Source organism: Siphateles boraxobius, unplaced genomic scaffold (assembly GCF_051911475.1).
Source record: "Siphateles boraxobius isolate OS27281-9 unplaced genomic scaffold, OSU_SipBor_1 12, whole genome shotgun sequence".
In the NCBI taxonomy this organism is placed as follows: Eukaryota; Metazoa; Chordata; class Actinopteri; order Cypriniformes; family Leuciscidae; genus Siphateles; species Siphateles boraxobius.
The window spans coordinates 24,649,406-24,666,133 of NW_027508722.1; the positions used below are offsets into that span (position 1 = coordinate 24,649,406).

A 16,728-nucleotide genomic window follows, 5' to 3' on the forward strand; every position below is an offset into this window, starting at 1 on the left:
GAATGTTTATTCAAAGTTATCTGGTCTTTAATAAGGTTTCCAAAACATTAGCACAAAACCATTATCTCTATATCAATTATGGAATGTTATTTTCCCCATGAAAATTGTTTCAAAACATTAAAAAGTAATATTCCTATAATGTTTGTAAACTAGAATGTTTGCTTAATGTTCGCACAACCAAGAAAAAAAAAGGACATTATGAACGTTCATAGAACATTTAGAAATAACTTTAACTTAATGTGAACTTTAGCAAAACGTTCCTAAAACATATTTTTGTTAGCAGTGTCCTACGTATGCTGCTAATAATTTTCTGAGTTTATACTTTTTGTATGTAATTTACAAATTGTCACAACACCGCAAAAAGTATTTTCAGTGTCTGCATAGATTGTTTTAGTATGTCACTTTGGTTCTGCAAGCCAAAGTAACCTTGTAGTAAATATCACAGACTGAAAAGGAAAATGTGTTGCTTGCCTGTACAGATCAGCATCAGGAAACCAAAAGCTGAATCTAGCTCACATGTCTGTAGCCCTCTAGACATATATTCTAAAGTGCATTATTTATCAAATTATATCACTAGAACATCCATAAAACTGTCTGCTTCACAACAAAAAAAGCATGTTTTTATTGGAATCACTGTTTTGATACAATGTTCATGCTGCCATCTAGTGGACTAATAACTATGCCATCTAGTGCCTAAAATTTCCTGGCACTGAAAGCAAATTAATACTATTCAAATGTATCTCAAAGAATATTAACATATATAACAAAATACACAATTTAGAACGCATCATGTTATCGTATGCCCTTGAACCATACAACTTGTTTTACAAAGCATTTCTGCAACTGAATTAATCAAACCAAAATACATTAAAAAGCATACAGCATGGGTCAGTATGTTGCTGTGTGATCGTACTGGAAATATTGTGTGTCCTAGTCAAAGTGTTATTTGGGTACACTGACTTTGCGCCTCTTCGGGGCACATGGCTGCGGATCTTGGCTTAGCGGGAACTGTAACTGAGAGATCTGGAGAGGTACAGGAAGTGCATTTAGTTGTGGTACACTACAGTTCATAAGAACATGAACACTTGAATAACCTGTTTTAAAGTGATAAACTCTGTTTACTAAACAATTTTCCCTGACTCTGACTGCATGATAGAGAGAATGAGAAATGTCGCATGAAGCTAAACTTTGCATTTAAATTCAACTACTAATAAAAAATACACACACAGTTCCAGTGATTATACTGGTAAAAGTGATAAATTCCAACAAAAATGACAACACAAACACAGGCCATGGACATTGTATTCCCACCTGGGCCTCAAATATGCGCCCACTTCTGGTCTTCCTGGCGCCCACCTTAAGATCAGCAGTTTTCTTTTCCAGATTTTCCATCTAAAATAAACATCACATAATTAAACACTTCCTATACAGGACAGTAGAGCAGACTGTGATGGGGAATTGTGTAGCGCTACCTTTGCATTTGTTGTAAGATCCTCCTTACTGTTTCTGTGAGGCTGTTGTGAGTTCTCCTGAGTATCTGTAAATGTGACAGACCATGAGTAATGGTTGCTGGGAGTTAGTGGTGATTACCTTGATTAGGTTCATACCAAAGTCTTTAAACTGGCAAACACAGAGTGTAACATTCACCTGAGATTTCAATGCCAGCATCAGTGATGACATTCTCCTTTGTCATAAACTCCTGTGAGCAAATAAGTCCATCATTTGAGACGAATACTCACATTTTGTAAAGTTTTGTAAAGGCAGAAAAGGAATTTTGTAAATATCTGATAATTATTAAAAGGACCTCACCTGCTGCACTGAAGTTTCAGACATCGTCCCATCCTCAAACATTTTCAAAGACCATTTCGTACTCACGCATACTTCCATATCATCTTCATCAGGCTGTTCACGCACATAAATACATGTATTGTATTGATCACATCTTTACAGGACTGATATTATATTTTTTGCCAGGCATATTAGTAGGTGCTTAGCTTCTTTATCTCACCGGATCAAGTCTCTTCCGCTCAGTGGTGACGTTCATTTTGAGGCTATGAAAAGGTGTGACCACCTCTCCCATGGTCAAATTTACTGGTTCCCTCTCAAATATCAGTGTCCCGTTGTCATCCTCCTTAAAGCCAGGTGGCTGATACTCCTGGGGAGTCACTGAAACACAAATACACGTTGAATAATAAAACACCACTACTAGAGGTGGCCAAACAATTTACTAAGAAAAGCCAAAAATCAAACTCGACTGTGGGCTAAAAGTAAATTTTGCATTATATTCAAATATATTATATTAAAATATAAATAAATAAAAACAAATAAAAACAAATGAACTTATGTTCTCTACATTTCAATGTAAAAATTAAATTACAAATTTAGAGATGCACCGGTCGACCGGCCATAAGTTTTATTTTGGCCGATCTCTATTGTGGACTTGCACACAAAAAACTCTGTAAACAGGACATTAACACAGGCCAGAGATTGAACACACGAAGGGCGAACGCAAAGAGCACACAGACGCACACAGCAAGCTCAATATTCGCGATGCTCGAAATATAGAAAATATATATATAGAAATATTAAATTGGAGTGGGGTGGTTGAATATTGAATAAGCACAATCTTTTCCCTTCAGAGATACATTAATATATTATATTAATGTATCTCTGAAGGGAAAAGATTGTGCTTCACTTCAGATTTTCACTTCAGAAAAGTTTGGATGGCATTATATTTCCCTATTACCTCCATATAAAAAAAAGTGTTCATAAGTGCAGCTTTGCTTTGTGTTCAGCGGTACCTAAAGAAACTGCTGCTGTTCCGTAAGCGCCTCCTACTGTCAGACAGACAATCTGCATTTTCGTTCAGTCAGCCTGCTGTTTTTGTTTTGTGCAGGTGTGTCTTATGTAGCATAATTTCACAAATTTGAAGTCAGACCATTCTATTTTTGCCTTGAATCTTGAAATTATCTACTTCAAGTATCTAATTATCTAAAAATCTAATTCAAATAAAAAACTATTGCTCATGCTAAGTGTGTAGCATCTTTGTATGTTTTGTGATTAAAATAAAGTAGTTGACTTTAATTTCAAATGGCTACAGATATTTTTTTTGTTAAAGGCCAGTTTGCCTGTTATAGAGCAAATAAACAACAAAACAATTTGCTTAAAAAGAGAAAAAAAAGGCAAAAAGTTTGGCCATTGGGCAATTTGCTTGTAAAAAAAATAGAAATTGGAATCGGCCATGAAAATTCATGATCTATGTCTACATATCTACATCACTACAAAAATGTTAAACAATGAAACAAAAAGATAAATTAGAAATTTAGAAATGCTTCAAGCATATGATATGGCAAAATCAAAGGTTATCACTGGCCAACATTGGCCGGCGGGAAATGAAAGACAAACAATGCACTTCATGTGCATGGTACAGGCTGTAGCAGAAAGCAAGCGTAGATTTACCCTCATCATAGTAGAAGAGTTTCATGTTGAGGCAGACGTCATCAGGCAGTGGGCCGAGATTTTGCATCAGCATGTAAAGTTTACGCACCAGCAGCATACTGGACTTCTGGGCGTTGTCACAGGCCATTTTAGTCAGGCTCTGCCCGCTTTTGCTAAAAATACAGATATTTATTTTCAAAAGAGGAAACATTATTATGTGGCATTAAATAATACTGCTTTAAAAAATGATATAAGGCTGCCTATGTAAGTAATTTATTTTGGGCTGTAATATTTAGTATTTTGGGGTTGTAATCCATCATCTAGTTTTGTTAACTGCTCAAAAAGATATACCACCTCTCAAAGTCCATCTGAGGTCCTTTCTCTGTGTATCTGACTTTAAACTGGTAACATTCAGTCACTTTCTGCAAAAAAAAGCAAGACGTTCAAAAGCACATTCAAAGTCTGAAATACAAAACACAAGATCGTCATGAAGTGATTTAATGAGCATTATATTAAAAAAGAAATTAGGTAACATTGTATGGCATTCAATCAAAAAAAAGAGAGAATGTCTGATCACCTGTGGATTGTCTGGATCACAGTAAATCTACAAGTAAAAAATAGTCACATTTTTATTTTATTATATATTATTATCAGCTATACCATACACACTATTATACTTCTGCATGCAACATCTAGTCTTAAATTGATTACTGTTAGTTCTCAAATCAATTAGTGAATACTCACTGATAGAAGAACCATGCGCAGCTGATAAAGAAACACAGATGCAAAAGGTTAAAAGGTTACTAACAGTGTTGATGATCAGTCATATAACTGGTTTAGAAATGAAAAAGAAAAATGCAGAAGTGTATGAAAGCACAGACTTACGTATCTTCTTTGAAGTGCATCAAAGCACCCCTGTAACCTGAAATAGTAAAGGCCTAGGTCGGTGAGATACTCTTCATGTAGTTTTGACCAGATGTTCTCTGAACATATTACACTTACAAATGTATATGTAGTTTAATTGTTAATGTTTTAATACATTTTTTCATGAAGGGAATGTGAAAACATGAGTGTGTCAACTGTTCACTTACCACTGTACAATCTGCTGAGCACCAGGGCAGCTATGCTCTCGCAGTATCAGGACTTTCAGCTCTGCGAAAAAGAAAGGAGAAAAAACACTAAATGTATGTTCTGGTAATGAAATCATGAAGGATTTGTTACCTGCTCCACTTTTACCTCCAACATATTTGGGTCCATATGCCTTTTCTGGGAAAAGACCCCTGAGGTAAGTGATGCTTGAGATAGCAATGGCTAGAAGTTTTTTCACAAGCACCAGTGACTGCTGTTCGGTGGACACCACATCAGGCAGCATCTGACAGTTCTGGAAAAAACACACAAAAACACATTCAGTAAGCAAGATACCGTTAGATTTACAACATATGGATATGCTAGCAAAAGCATAGACAAGCTAATGTTAAATTCGTTTTAAAAAGCCGGTGGTATTGTGATGGTTTTGAGAAAACAAATTTGTAACGTTAACGTTAACTTACCTGAACAGGGCGCAGTTTCTGTTCACATGCCATGATGATTGTTACAGATTACCAGTCAAAAGTCCAAAATAACCATCTGCAAATAGGATAATAGCATTTACGCAGGCCTGTCTCACATCAACCGACGTTCTAACTGTCAATCACTCTCGCGCGGACGCGCGCTATCTCCCGCCAAAAACTCCACCGTCATGAAAATAAAAGAAAGCTGAAACATGTAGTACTAGGAATGTGAACTCTCTTATTAATTCCTGTCTAATCATGTCTAAGTACCTTATAAACAAGCAATCAAATGCTAAGTTATTTATACAGAAATGTAAAATTATGCACATAAGTATAGCAATAAAGCATTATTTATTCATTTGAAAAACAGCAGCGCGTACTATATGGCTTTATGTAACTTGTGAAAATACTCGCTCTTCTCTGAAAAATCGCTCTTCACATACATTTTTAAGTTTTATTTTATTTAAAGTGTAAACTTTTTGATTTTCTACTTTGAACTCGTGACATTATCAAAAATACAGTATCAGCACATTTTTTAAAGTATTAAATGTTATTCTTACCTCAGTGCAGTTGTGCAGGGAAAATACTATAATACATTTAGTGTAGGGGATAGCAGATTCAAAGGCATTGTAGCTTGATTGGTCATTGGAAATCTAATAAATGCATTTTTGAAGAATTGTATGAAGTCTACTTGAGCCTTTAGGCCTTAAAATTACTATTTCAAAAATAGTAATTATAATGTCTCTCCTAGATAGCAATATAGTCGCAGGCATTTTACACATTGAAAACCTATTGAGAATTCTTATTAACATCCCTGTAGATTTTTTTTGATAAATTCACAGTTTCGATTGCTCTATATAATCTTTACTATAGTATGAGCTAACAAAGGGATTGTAGCTTACCATTGGTCACTTATTTATTTTGATATGACTATTGGAAATCTATTGGCTGGTTCTCCGGTCTCTCAAACATCAAACCAGATTCCTATTGGCTTTTTTTCGCTGCGTGACCGTCCCCCAAAGTGACGTCGCTGCAGCGAACGCCATTTTGATACTGAACACCGTGGGTGGATCGGAGCGGGCACGAATAGACAGCAAAATTTACACTTCAACACGCTGATTAAGCAGCAAACGCCGAACAGACATGTCATCAGATAACCAGGACACGGAGACGCAATCGGAGCTGATGGACGAGAATCAGGTGGGGATTAGATTGGGGCTGCATATACGAGATTAGACGAGGCATTTGGTTGCAGTCTCTTACAGTGTCTGTCGATTTCATCCACTCTAATGTCGTTATATATGCCTGAATTCTCTATTATATAAATGACTGCTTATTGCTCACTGACACCTTAAACAGACATTTCTCTGATTCTTTGTTATTGCTAAACTGTCACCTGCATGAGTTGAAAAAGGTGATAGTCGAACATTTCGCAAGCATGAACCTCCTTTTGATTGGTTAGTGAGCTCAGACGTCACGAAAATAACAGCGTTTGATTGGTACATTCTGTCGCTTTTCATGTTTGTTACACCTACTCTAACCTGATGGTGTCCGTTGGGTTGTATGAACAAAAATATATTTTACGCCCATTTTCATAAGTTTCCCGCAAAGTTATCAAGCCATACTATGAAAGCAGTTGTAGAAAACACTAACAGTTGATTTAATTTATTTGTTGATGTTCTATTTACAAAAAAAAAATGTTGTTGCTGTTTATTGATAGTGTTGTTTTGCTAAAATGGCATGTACTGTATCCATAAGAAAATGAGATTCAGGACATGATCACGAGTCCCAAGTGCATGCAGCTTTTAAGACTAGTTTTTACTGTGGGAACTTAACAGCCTTGTTTGCACTTTTCCCAGGTGGTGCTGAATATAGCAGCTCATAAATTACTTGTAGATCTAGTGAATCAGCATATACTGAACCTAATCCGAAGAGTCTGTTTCTTCTCCAGGGGCCTGTTGCCTAAACAGCCGTTATGTTAAGGCTATGTCTTAAGACCTAGAATGACCAACTAGTAGTTAGCCAAGGGGCAACCAGGCTTACTTTTCTGTATCAAATTTGACCAATCTAGATTTTTTAGTAACTGACTCAAAGTTATGAACAGTCTTAAAGAAAAAAAGTCCAGCTTGTAAGACTTGTCGCTTTCAGTGGACGTGATGAAAAACAACATGCTTTATTTTATTATTATTATTTTGGCTAGACCTGTTTTTGATCAATACCATTGGGGAAAAATGAAATGCCATTTCCTGGGTCCTTTAGTGGAATAAACTTATACAGGATTCTTCCTTTGTGTTTTAAAATGCTGTATTATTAATTATTTGTTACTCACAGAGACTCAAAGGGTGTTACATGTAGAACATAAACTTAGTCCTGAGGATTTACAAACCTGTTTTTCTACAATCTGCCTTCTGCTACAATTGAATGCAAATGTGTCTTTTAGCCAGCGTTATATGCAAGAGTTGCCCCTATTGACTCACTGTCAAGTTCTTTGCAAAATGGTCTAAATCTTCTCAAGTCATGCATTCATAATGGAAGCATGCTTAAATGTGTATTCTGCAGTTTATATCATTGTGTTTTGTTCTTTACAATTATCCAAGCCTCAGTCTAAACACACCACCACATGATTCCTCAGCTTAGGGCGAGGCAGAGAATGATTCAAAATGCAAGCACTCAAATAAGAGGGAAACCTATGTTGGTTCTCAAATATTTTTCTTTCTGTATCCTACAATATCTTGGTACGTTTTGCTGTACTATACAATTGCAAGACCTGAAGACAGATTTAGCTGTTTTACTGTTCAAAACAAACCCCTTTTAAACCAAAACAAAACAGAAACGTGAAGATGTTTACAAATCGCCTTAACTTGGATGTTGTATAGTTTCAGTTATGACATAATTTCCGAGTGTTTGTTTATTTTAGCTTGCATTCAAATTGAAACCAAAATGTAATTTCCCTATCTAATAGTAAAGTCAGAGAGTTGTTATAAACACACCTGATAATTTAATGCCAAACTAAACAGTCTTGTTGTACCTTGCCCTGAAATGTGTTTTAAGGTCCACACCTTTTGGGAATTACAGGAAGAATGATATGATGAAAGAGGTTTTGTTTTTATTGTTTTGTTATTATATTGTGAGAATGAGATTTATTACTTTGAGTGTTGATAATTCGTTTGTTCCGTCTTTCTACCTCCAGTGTTTAATAAAGATTGTTTAAATAATCTCATTCAAAACATAAATTAATACATTTCAACAAGAATGCATGTGATCAAGTTGATAAAAAGTGACAATTAACACTTTTTACATTATTACAAAAAAATACATTTAAAATAAATGCTATTCTTTTTACATTTCTTTTTGAAAGAATCCTAAAAAGAATGTATCACGGTTTCCACAAAAATAAGCAGACAACTGTTTTAATATATTATAATAGCACCAATAGTTTCTTGAGCACCAAATCAGCATATTAGAATAATTTCGTGTGACCCTGAAGACTGGAGTAATGATGCTGAAAATTCAGCTTTGCCACCCACCACAGGAATAGATTACATTTGAATATGTATTAAAAAAGAAAACGGTTATTAGAAATTGCAATACTATTTCACTATAATATGGTCTACTGTATTTTTGATTAAATAAATGCAGCCCTGTTGAGCATAAGGGACTTCTTTCAAAAACATGAAACATTTTTAATGACCTCATTGAATGGTTGTGTACTGTACATATAAGAATTTTTACTATGAAAACTTTTAAACTGTTGTCTAATAAATACAGATGGAAATAAATGTTTTTCAGGAATCTCAGGACACAAACTCAAACCCAGTGCGGACAGAGGAGGCCAAATTGAAAGCGAAGTATCCCAGTTTGGGTCAAAAACCAGGTGGCTCTGACTTTCTGATGAAGAGACTGCAGAAAGGAGTATGTTTAAAGATTTCAACATACTTTTTTACTTCAATTGTACATCTAAATAAAAAATACATTTTAAAAGGCATATTCATACAGTTCCAGGTACTTGCAACATAGCCAAAACAAACAATACCCTTTATGTACCCTTAATGTAACTTCTAAAATGTCATCCAAATTGTGCATTTTTTGTCTCCAGCAAAAGTATTTTGACTCAGGAGATTACAACATGGCAAAGGCAAAGATGAAGAACAAACAGTTGCCTGCCGCAGCCGGTCCAGACAAGAACATCGTTACCGGGGATCACATTCCAACCCCACAAGACCTTCCGCAAAGAAAGTCCTCATTGGTTACAAGTAAACTGGCTGGCTAACATCACCCAGAGGTTTTGAATAAACCCTCTTAGCAAACTTCCAAAACCTCCCCAGCCCCACCAGACCAGCTTCATCAGGACTGGTTATCAATTTATTTTGTTTAATTTGTTTTCATTTGGGTGTTGAGTTTTGCTGTCATTTTTGTTTAACTTCAGTAGGTCTAACCAACCAAGCTCTGTTACCCTCTTCAGTGTCCCACATATGGTAGGGTAAAAACTAAACCTTCGGTATTCCAGACCCCAGTTGAGCATGATGCACTTTAATCTGTGTACCCTGTACATCAGTCATATTACGAACAAAACCCTGAAGACTTCATAAAATGCTGTTTGATGCTTTTAAAAGTGTAAAATAATTTGAAAATGATTTAAGATTGTTTTAAAAGGCATTGTTTTACATAGATAATACTTGACAGCCATTGGCCCCAGATGTACATTGGCAGCCCTCTAATCATTCGCAGTGACAAAAGAATGAATGTTTAATGAGATTTTCTTTGAAAAAGTCAGTGAACAAGTGGTTAGAGCAATAGTGTTAAAGAGTGGCTGGTAGGGTGTGTAGCCTTCATCACCTCTTCTACCTCTCGCTCTCTAAGTATGGCTCAGTTTAACCAAATGACAGCTGCTTACGACTGGATTGTTTCACTTTTCTCAGCCTTCACCTTCCATGGTAGGACCTGAGCAAGCGGTTCTAATCAGGCTGATTAGATTATTGTAATCGTAGCTTTTGGGTGAAAACAGAGAATGTTGTAATTCACTGATAATAGCCAAGAGCAGAAACAGTCTTTGGATGTGGCATAAGAAAAGGGGCGTAAGAAAATTATCTTATCATAGCATACGTTACGCGTCAAACGTTTTGGTATGTTTAATAGTAGTGGCTATTTGTGTTAAATCTCACTGGCATCGGGAGTCATTCTGCTTTCATGTACATTATCAGCAGTGTGTTTATTAATGGGATTATATTGTTATAACCAACAGGTATGTGGTATGATGCACATGACCCTTTTGATCATCTGAGATGCAATCATCTTGTCCGTCTTAACAAAGTGAGTCTATTTGGTCCTAAATATCTATGAGGAATGAGGTGTAGAAGGACATTTGCAGAATGGAGCAGAACCTTTGGTTCAATATTTGTAAAATATCTCAGATCTAAATAGTGAAATGCTCTACTTAAACTGGGACACAGTTACATGTTTAAACGCATAAAAGAATTGGAAAATATTAGGCCTACCCATGGATTGCTTTGACGTGCAGCCTATTATTGGGTTTCAAACCAACATCAAATGACTAAATATTATATCTTGACTAATTTTTTTTTTATTATCTGTGGTCTTTAAAGAGATACCGTTACTCATCATTTAGCAAAGTGTTCTCCAGAGGACATGAATCGATAAACATCTGTAGTTTCTTCAAAGTTTGTAAATCATTGGAAACTTTGTAGTGGATCTTAACAGATAATTTATTCCAGGTTATAAGACTTTGTGCACTCTTTACCGAGTCCTAGTATGATTATAGATAACTTTACAGGGAAATCTAGACTCAACCTAGGCAGTTTTACAGTCCACATGTCTAAGTCAGGATTTGCATAGTCGAATCAAGTTGCCCCTTCTAAAACCACACCTGCCTACACGTGGCCTGAAGATTTAAAAGAAAATGTGTTTAGCCAAGTGAAGTTAACAATAAAACATGTATATAAATGCATGTTATTCTTGGTAATAAATTTTTTAAAAATACCGTACTTTATTTCACTAAATGGTGATTTACATTTAAGGGATTGAATGTGTTTTTTTCCATATATGGTTGAGGTGCTGGTGGCAGTTGGCAATACATCAGGGAAATATGATGGTCTTGCACTTAGTATTTGACACTCAGTGGTATGTGTGGATGTTCAATGTTTCCTTTGAGGAATGCATTATTGCACAATGCTAGGAGATAATCTTATTTTGTGCTGCAGCCAAATTGTAAATAGTCAAACTGTGCATCTGGTGTCATATTTGTGCAATTTGCCTTGCATCCTGTTTTGGTTGTCTTTAAAAGTTTTAAATGTTCTTTCCAATATTCACAAAGCTTGTTTTATCTTTTCATTTGTTAATATGTGTCTGAATCTCTGCTTTTTAATGCAACATGACAAGAATATCATCAAACTAGTGTGAGAAATGTAAATATGGGGGTTAAGGATTCTTGCATTGTAATTAAAGAAATCTTCGTAATTGAATGGATTAAATTCAGACAGGTCGGAGCTGAAAACCTTCCACTATACTGCAATGTGATATTCATGTAACATTAACTGTAAACCTACAATTTAAGGCTCTCTCGCTATATAGATACACAAAAAAATATATTCATGATTTGCATACTATGAAGCATTTGGTGTTCTAATTATTTATATTTTCCATCCCCATATGCATTATTATTTCAGATGTTTTGCTTGAATTAATTTGTGTTTGATAATGGATTTCCAGAGTCATCAGGTTCCTTATGATTATATTTACATGGAATGATGGCTAATAATGAAGCAAAGATAGATGTTTAAAATCAATATTGGAGCTGTCTGAACTTCAAATAAAGTTTTACATTAATAGCAAAAACATTGAGTGGTACTTTTTGCTAAACTATTTGCTAAATGAAAGGTTTAAAACTTCCACGTGTTTACTTTGGTTTTATTTGACTTATATAACAATTGTAGCTATTATACGTGCAAGTAAAATCAAATGAATGATCACATACAGACATCCCTTTTTTTAGGTCGTGTGAAGGTATCATCAAATTGTCAATTTTTTAAAATATTTATGGCAATTCTTGTTTTGCTGTGTACAAAAAGGACACTGCAAAATTGATGTAATCAAGGAATTAAAAAAAAGGCGCGTGCGGCTATCATAATCATATATTCAAAACAAATTTTGTTGTAAAATATTTAGTATAGAGCTGAACATTCTCAGTGTTTACTAGTTTCCAGTGTACCGATTTTAATCTTGTTTGTAAAATTCAAAATGGAGCTCTTTGAAAAATACAACCTAAAACCGAGAGCAATCTGAACTTTCTAGCTACTTATTTGGGTGTGCTGCATGTTATAAATTCTAGCAAATTCTACAAATTCTGTTCTACTACAACTATTTCACTAGGGGGAGCGCCGCTCTTTGAAAAGCTGAAATGGGTGGATCTAAGAAAGAACAACATGGTGATATTTTTAAAACCCACACATAGCCTACACATCTTGTTTTCACAAACATCTCTGCTCGTTCATATACAGAAATGTCGTTAATAATCCTACCACACTCCCTAACGGTGAAACATTTTGACATAACATTATTTTAAATATCATTCCTGAGAATGTAAATATTCTCAATGTCACAGATTTGGGGGGGGGGGGGTTACACCATAGGGTTTACACGAACGTATGATGCATTTTACGTGCAGAACCCGCTGTCCTTGAGGTTTAGAAAGCGCAGTTTGCGTTCAGTACGTGTGTCGTCAGTGATTGGTCTAACTCTTTGCCCCGCCCCTTAAAAAGCATATAAAAGATGCAGAAATTTCTAGTTCTGTGCCTCCGCCTTGCAAAATTACAATGTAGGTTAGCTTTCGGTTTAAATTGAAATTTAAAAAGACGACGTTTCCTCTTAAATGCATCGTCGATTTACTGGATTAAAGGCTTTGATGTGAAGTTGCAAACATGTTGCCTGGGAGTAAAGTTTCTTGGCCATGCTTTGGAATAACAGCTCTTAACGTCAACAGCTCCAGTGGGTTTAGTGGCAAGCGACTGGTCATGCCAGAGCTGAAAACTCAGAACCAATTTACAGGGAACGGTCTCCAAGGCTCGGTGCCAACCACGCCTGGGTCGGATTGCGAGGAAATAGATGATTACACGTCCCTTGAAATGGAAACAAGAGAAACTATTGACATTTTCTTCAAAAACTTTACAGGACTCCCTCATTCTAAAATGGGAAAAAAACAAGTTTTGTCAACGATGAAGCGGGTTGTGGAAAGTCTCGTGGTAAAGCACGAAATCGCTTACAAAGGTAATTTCACAAGTTCTCATTTTATTTGAACATGTAACGTTAGCGCTCCACTGTTTCCCCTTTGCTTCGTTCATAATGTTTAGTTGTTGATAAGAACAGGTTAAATATTGTTAAGAGCCTCACCCTCTAAACACGCACCTGGCCTGGCAGGTTCCACTTTATGCCACGTATTTTCACATTTATGATTCCGCAGTGGCCTCTAACATTTGATTCTTTTAGGTATGATTGCACGTCTGGATCTGGAGCAGAAGGGAGAAGACATGAGTTTCGTCACGACTGTGGCAACGGAAATCTTCAGCGATGGCAACACAAACTGGGGCCGTATTGCAAGCTTGCTGACTTTTGGGGCAATTGTGTGCAGGCATCAGAATGACAGAGGACTTGGCAAGTGTGTGAGTCTGGTGGCGGAACACATCGCTTCCTATCTTCTCACAGCCCAGCGGGACTGGCTGCTCAAAAACAAAGCATGGGTGAGTTTTCATTTCGCTTAAGTCCTTAACAGTATTGCGCATGCTTCTTTTTTCCCTTTGTTTTTAACCTGTAATCACCTTGTGTTTTTTTTTCTTCTCCCCCCCCCTTAGGATGGCTTTGTGGATTTTTTTCTTATCCCGGATACAGAGGCAGCTGTGAGAAACACACTGATGGCCATTGGTAGTGTGGCTACATTTGGAGTTGCACTTGCTTATTTGATACGGTGAATCACATGGACTTTGTGACCGATGTTGAGAAACAAGAACTCTAAAATGTTTCCTTTTTTTTGAGAAGGAGCGCAAATTCATGTTTTCACTCTTCCGTTTATAAAAGTTGGTCCACCAAATCTCTTAAAATCTAAAACTATTTTTTTATTAAAAGTAAAAATTTAAAATCATTTTCAGCTGTCAGATCTGAAGTACATGGAACACTTTCAATGACAGATGATTTTCTTTGTGGAATCCCGTTTGAAATGATCACCTCCATCCAGTGTTCTGTGTAAAGACATTATGTTCATAAACTTGGCTGAATTGTGAAGTTGGCATATTAAAGCTCAAGTTTTTATTGCAATTGTATATAGTTTTGTGTAATTAGCCTTTGTAGTAAAACACCTTCACATTTTCATGGAGTCACTTCCTGTTTCAGAAATATTTTTTTGCAATCTAATGCACACACATATAACGTCAGGTGCCGGCTATAGCTGATTTAATAAGCTTTAAAGCTTTTATCTAAAAGCTCATGGTGGTTCTGTTTTGAGTCCTAATTTAGGACTATGACAGCAGTTAAAGGGATAGTTCACCCAAAAATTTAAATTCTTTCATTTACTCACCATCAAGTTGTTCCAAACCTGAATGGATTTTTTTTTCTTCTGCTGAATGAAAGTAAGATATTTTGTAGAATATGAGTAACCAATATAATAGTTGATAGGCCCCATTCATTTCCATAGTATGGAAAAAAGTACAGTGGAAGTCAATGGGGCCCAACTGTTTGGTTACTGACATTCTTCAAAATATATTTTTTGTGTGTTCAGCAGAAGAAATTCATATAGGTTTGGAACAATTTGAAGGTGTGTAAATGCAGTGTTTTCCTTTTTGGGTGAACTAACTCTTTACCCACAAGGCTGCTAATTGTTTTCTTTACCTGCTGGTTAACATACACTGAAATGTTTGAGAACATGTCATGGTCGTTGCCCTTTTTCTGTGAATATACTGTTCTCTTAAATTAAAACCAAAATGCTGATACCTGTTTTTTTTTTTCTTAGGTGTTTGAATTGAAACCTTAAACAGAAAAAATCTATTAAACTCTTAAGGCAAGGTCGTAAACTTAAGTCTGAAGTATATGTGCTTTATCTGGCCCATTATTAGCATCAAAGGTTTTCTAGCTTTTCCTCTACATTTTTATTGCAGCAGAGTTGTGTAAATTGCCAAAGACTTTACATTTCCTGTGTAGTCTCTTGTTTCAGCCTTTGGTATGAAGTTGCACTGTGCTGTGGAAATTTTTTAGGAGGATCGTCAGAGTGAAACTCATTGATGAATGCCATTCATACATGTGTCTTATTTCAAAGAGTTCATTGTGTTGCTTAGTCACCTTGTTGAATCACTGTCTACTCAGAGGACCCAAACATATTAAAAATATACAAACCCCTTGCCATCTTTCTGGCTGTCATCATGAGTCACTACTGTGACTACTGCAACCAAACCTCTTAGCCAATGTGAATGACTGTCAGCTAACTGTAATCTGGTTTTGGCTCAAGTAGAATCTTAATTTGTGAGATTCTTGCTGAGATTATTCTTCAAAACATACATTAGCACAAATTCCTTTTGCTTTTTAACTGTAGAAGGTGTTAAAATCTTGACTGAGTATTTGTCATCATCTTCTGATTCTTCCACATACAGAGAAGTTTCCCAATTTATTTCTTAATCTCGTTTGCTGTACTTTTTGCCTGAAGGTGTTGGATGTAGCCAGTTTGGGTTGCTTTTTTAATGTGGAAGTAATGTTTGCGAACAATATGACTGTCACACAGTAGAACCGTGTGATTTACTTTACTGACTTTACACTTCCGTATCCATGAGTCACGTTTTATGGCCATGGTTTTAAAATCACATGGGGTTCCAAAAAAACTGCAGGTTACATCATTCGAAAACATTACTGGATGAATGAAATGAATCGCGTGAATGAAATCAGATGTTAGTGGCTTGTATGGGATTATCCACTTCCTTAATGAATGACTTCCACTACCTATAAAAAGGGCAAAGGAAATGTTTCCATAGCGAAATGGAAACTTTAATATTTTTGCATGTGTGTGTCATATATTTGTGATAAGGAAAGGCCAGTTGGAAAAGTCATGTAACACGAGCAAGTCAATGGATCTCCAGTGAGGGTCCAATGAGAGGGAAGATGTTATGATGTCTATGAACATCTTCCAAAGTACATGCTTGTATTTCTACACCAGGGGTATCCAATCCTGCTTCTGGAGGGCCACCATTCTGCAGAGTTCAGCTGTAACACACCTGCCTGGAAGTTTTTAGTGATCCTGAATCCTAGCTGGTTCGGGTGTGGTTGATAGGGATACAGCAAAAGTCTGATATATCCTGCTCTGGAAGAGATGTATTTGAGATAGCTACACCTGGTACAGGGTAGAAATAGTTTGTTTCATTAGCATTCCCACATTTGACAACTTATGCAAGAGAAGAAAAACAAAAAACGAATGGCTTAAAGGGGCAATTCATCCAAAAATGAAAATTCTATAATTTACTGCCTTGTTGCTCCAAACAGGTTTGACCTTCTTTCCAATGTGGAACACAAAAGAGGATAATAGGAAGACGGTTTACATTTTTGTCTATGAAAGTCAATGGGGACCAAATCAACTTGGACCCTATTGACTTTCATGAAAGAAAGAAAAAACCTGATACATTTTTCCCTAGGAGAATTAAAGTGAAACCATTTAAGTGACATGACAGAATTAGGACTATCCTTTTAACTCCTATAA

General features: G+C 36.0%; 3 protein-coding genes across 3 annotated transcripts; 2 read left to right on the forward strand and 1 right to left on the reverse strand.

Moving 5' to 3' along the window:
* Positions 1–587: 587 nt before the first annotated feature.
* Positions 588–5,147, reverse strand: hormad1 (HORMA domain containing 1). The gene is made up of 14 exons (XM_077214345.1): positions 4,989–5,147; positions 4,675–4,819; positions 4,530–4,590; positions 4,324–4,360; positions 4,183–4,203; positions 4,016–4,042; positions 3,793–3,860; positions 3,460–3,611; positions 2,009–2,166; positions 1,810–1,902; positions 1,648–1,699; positions 1,473–1,537; positions 1,312–1,392; positions 588–1,023 (listed from the first exon to the last, which is right to left on the reverse strand). Exons 1-14 carry the CDS (start codon positions 5,019–5,021, stop codon positions 943–945), a joined length of 1,074 nt encoding a protein of 357 aa, XP_077070460.1. The 5' UTR covers positions 5,022–5,147; the 3' UTR covers positions 588–942.
* Positions 5,148–5,999: 852 nt separating this feature from the next.
* On the forward strand, positions 6,000–11,840 carry ensab (endosulfine alpha b). Its single transcript, XM_077214355.1, has 3 exons — positions 6,000–6,188; positions 8,778–8,900; positions 9,085–11,840. The coding sequence occupies exons 1-3, from the start codon at positions 6,132–6,134 to the stop codon at positions 9,256–9,258; spliced, it is 354 nt and encodes a 117-aa protein (XP_077070470.1). The 5' UTR covers positions 6,000–6,131; the 3' UTR covers positions 9,259–11,840.
* A 924-nt stretch (positions 11,841–12,764) lies between these two features.
* mcl1b (MCL1 apoptosis regulator, BCL2 family member b) lies at positions 12,765–15,387 on the forward strand. The gene is made up of 3 exons (XM_077215124.1): positions 12,765–13,268; positions 13,488–13,738; positions 13,850–15,387. The coding sequence occupies exons 1-3, from the start codon at positions 12,923–12,925 to the stop codon at positions 13,964–13,966; spliced, it is 714 nt and encodes a 237-aa protein (XP_077071239.1). The 5' UTR covers positions 12,765–12,922; the 3' UTR covers positions 13,967–15,387.
* The last annotated feature ends 1,341 nt before the right edge of the window (positions 15,388–16,728 follow it).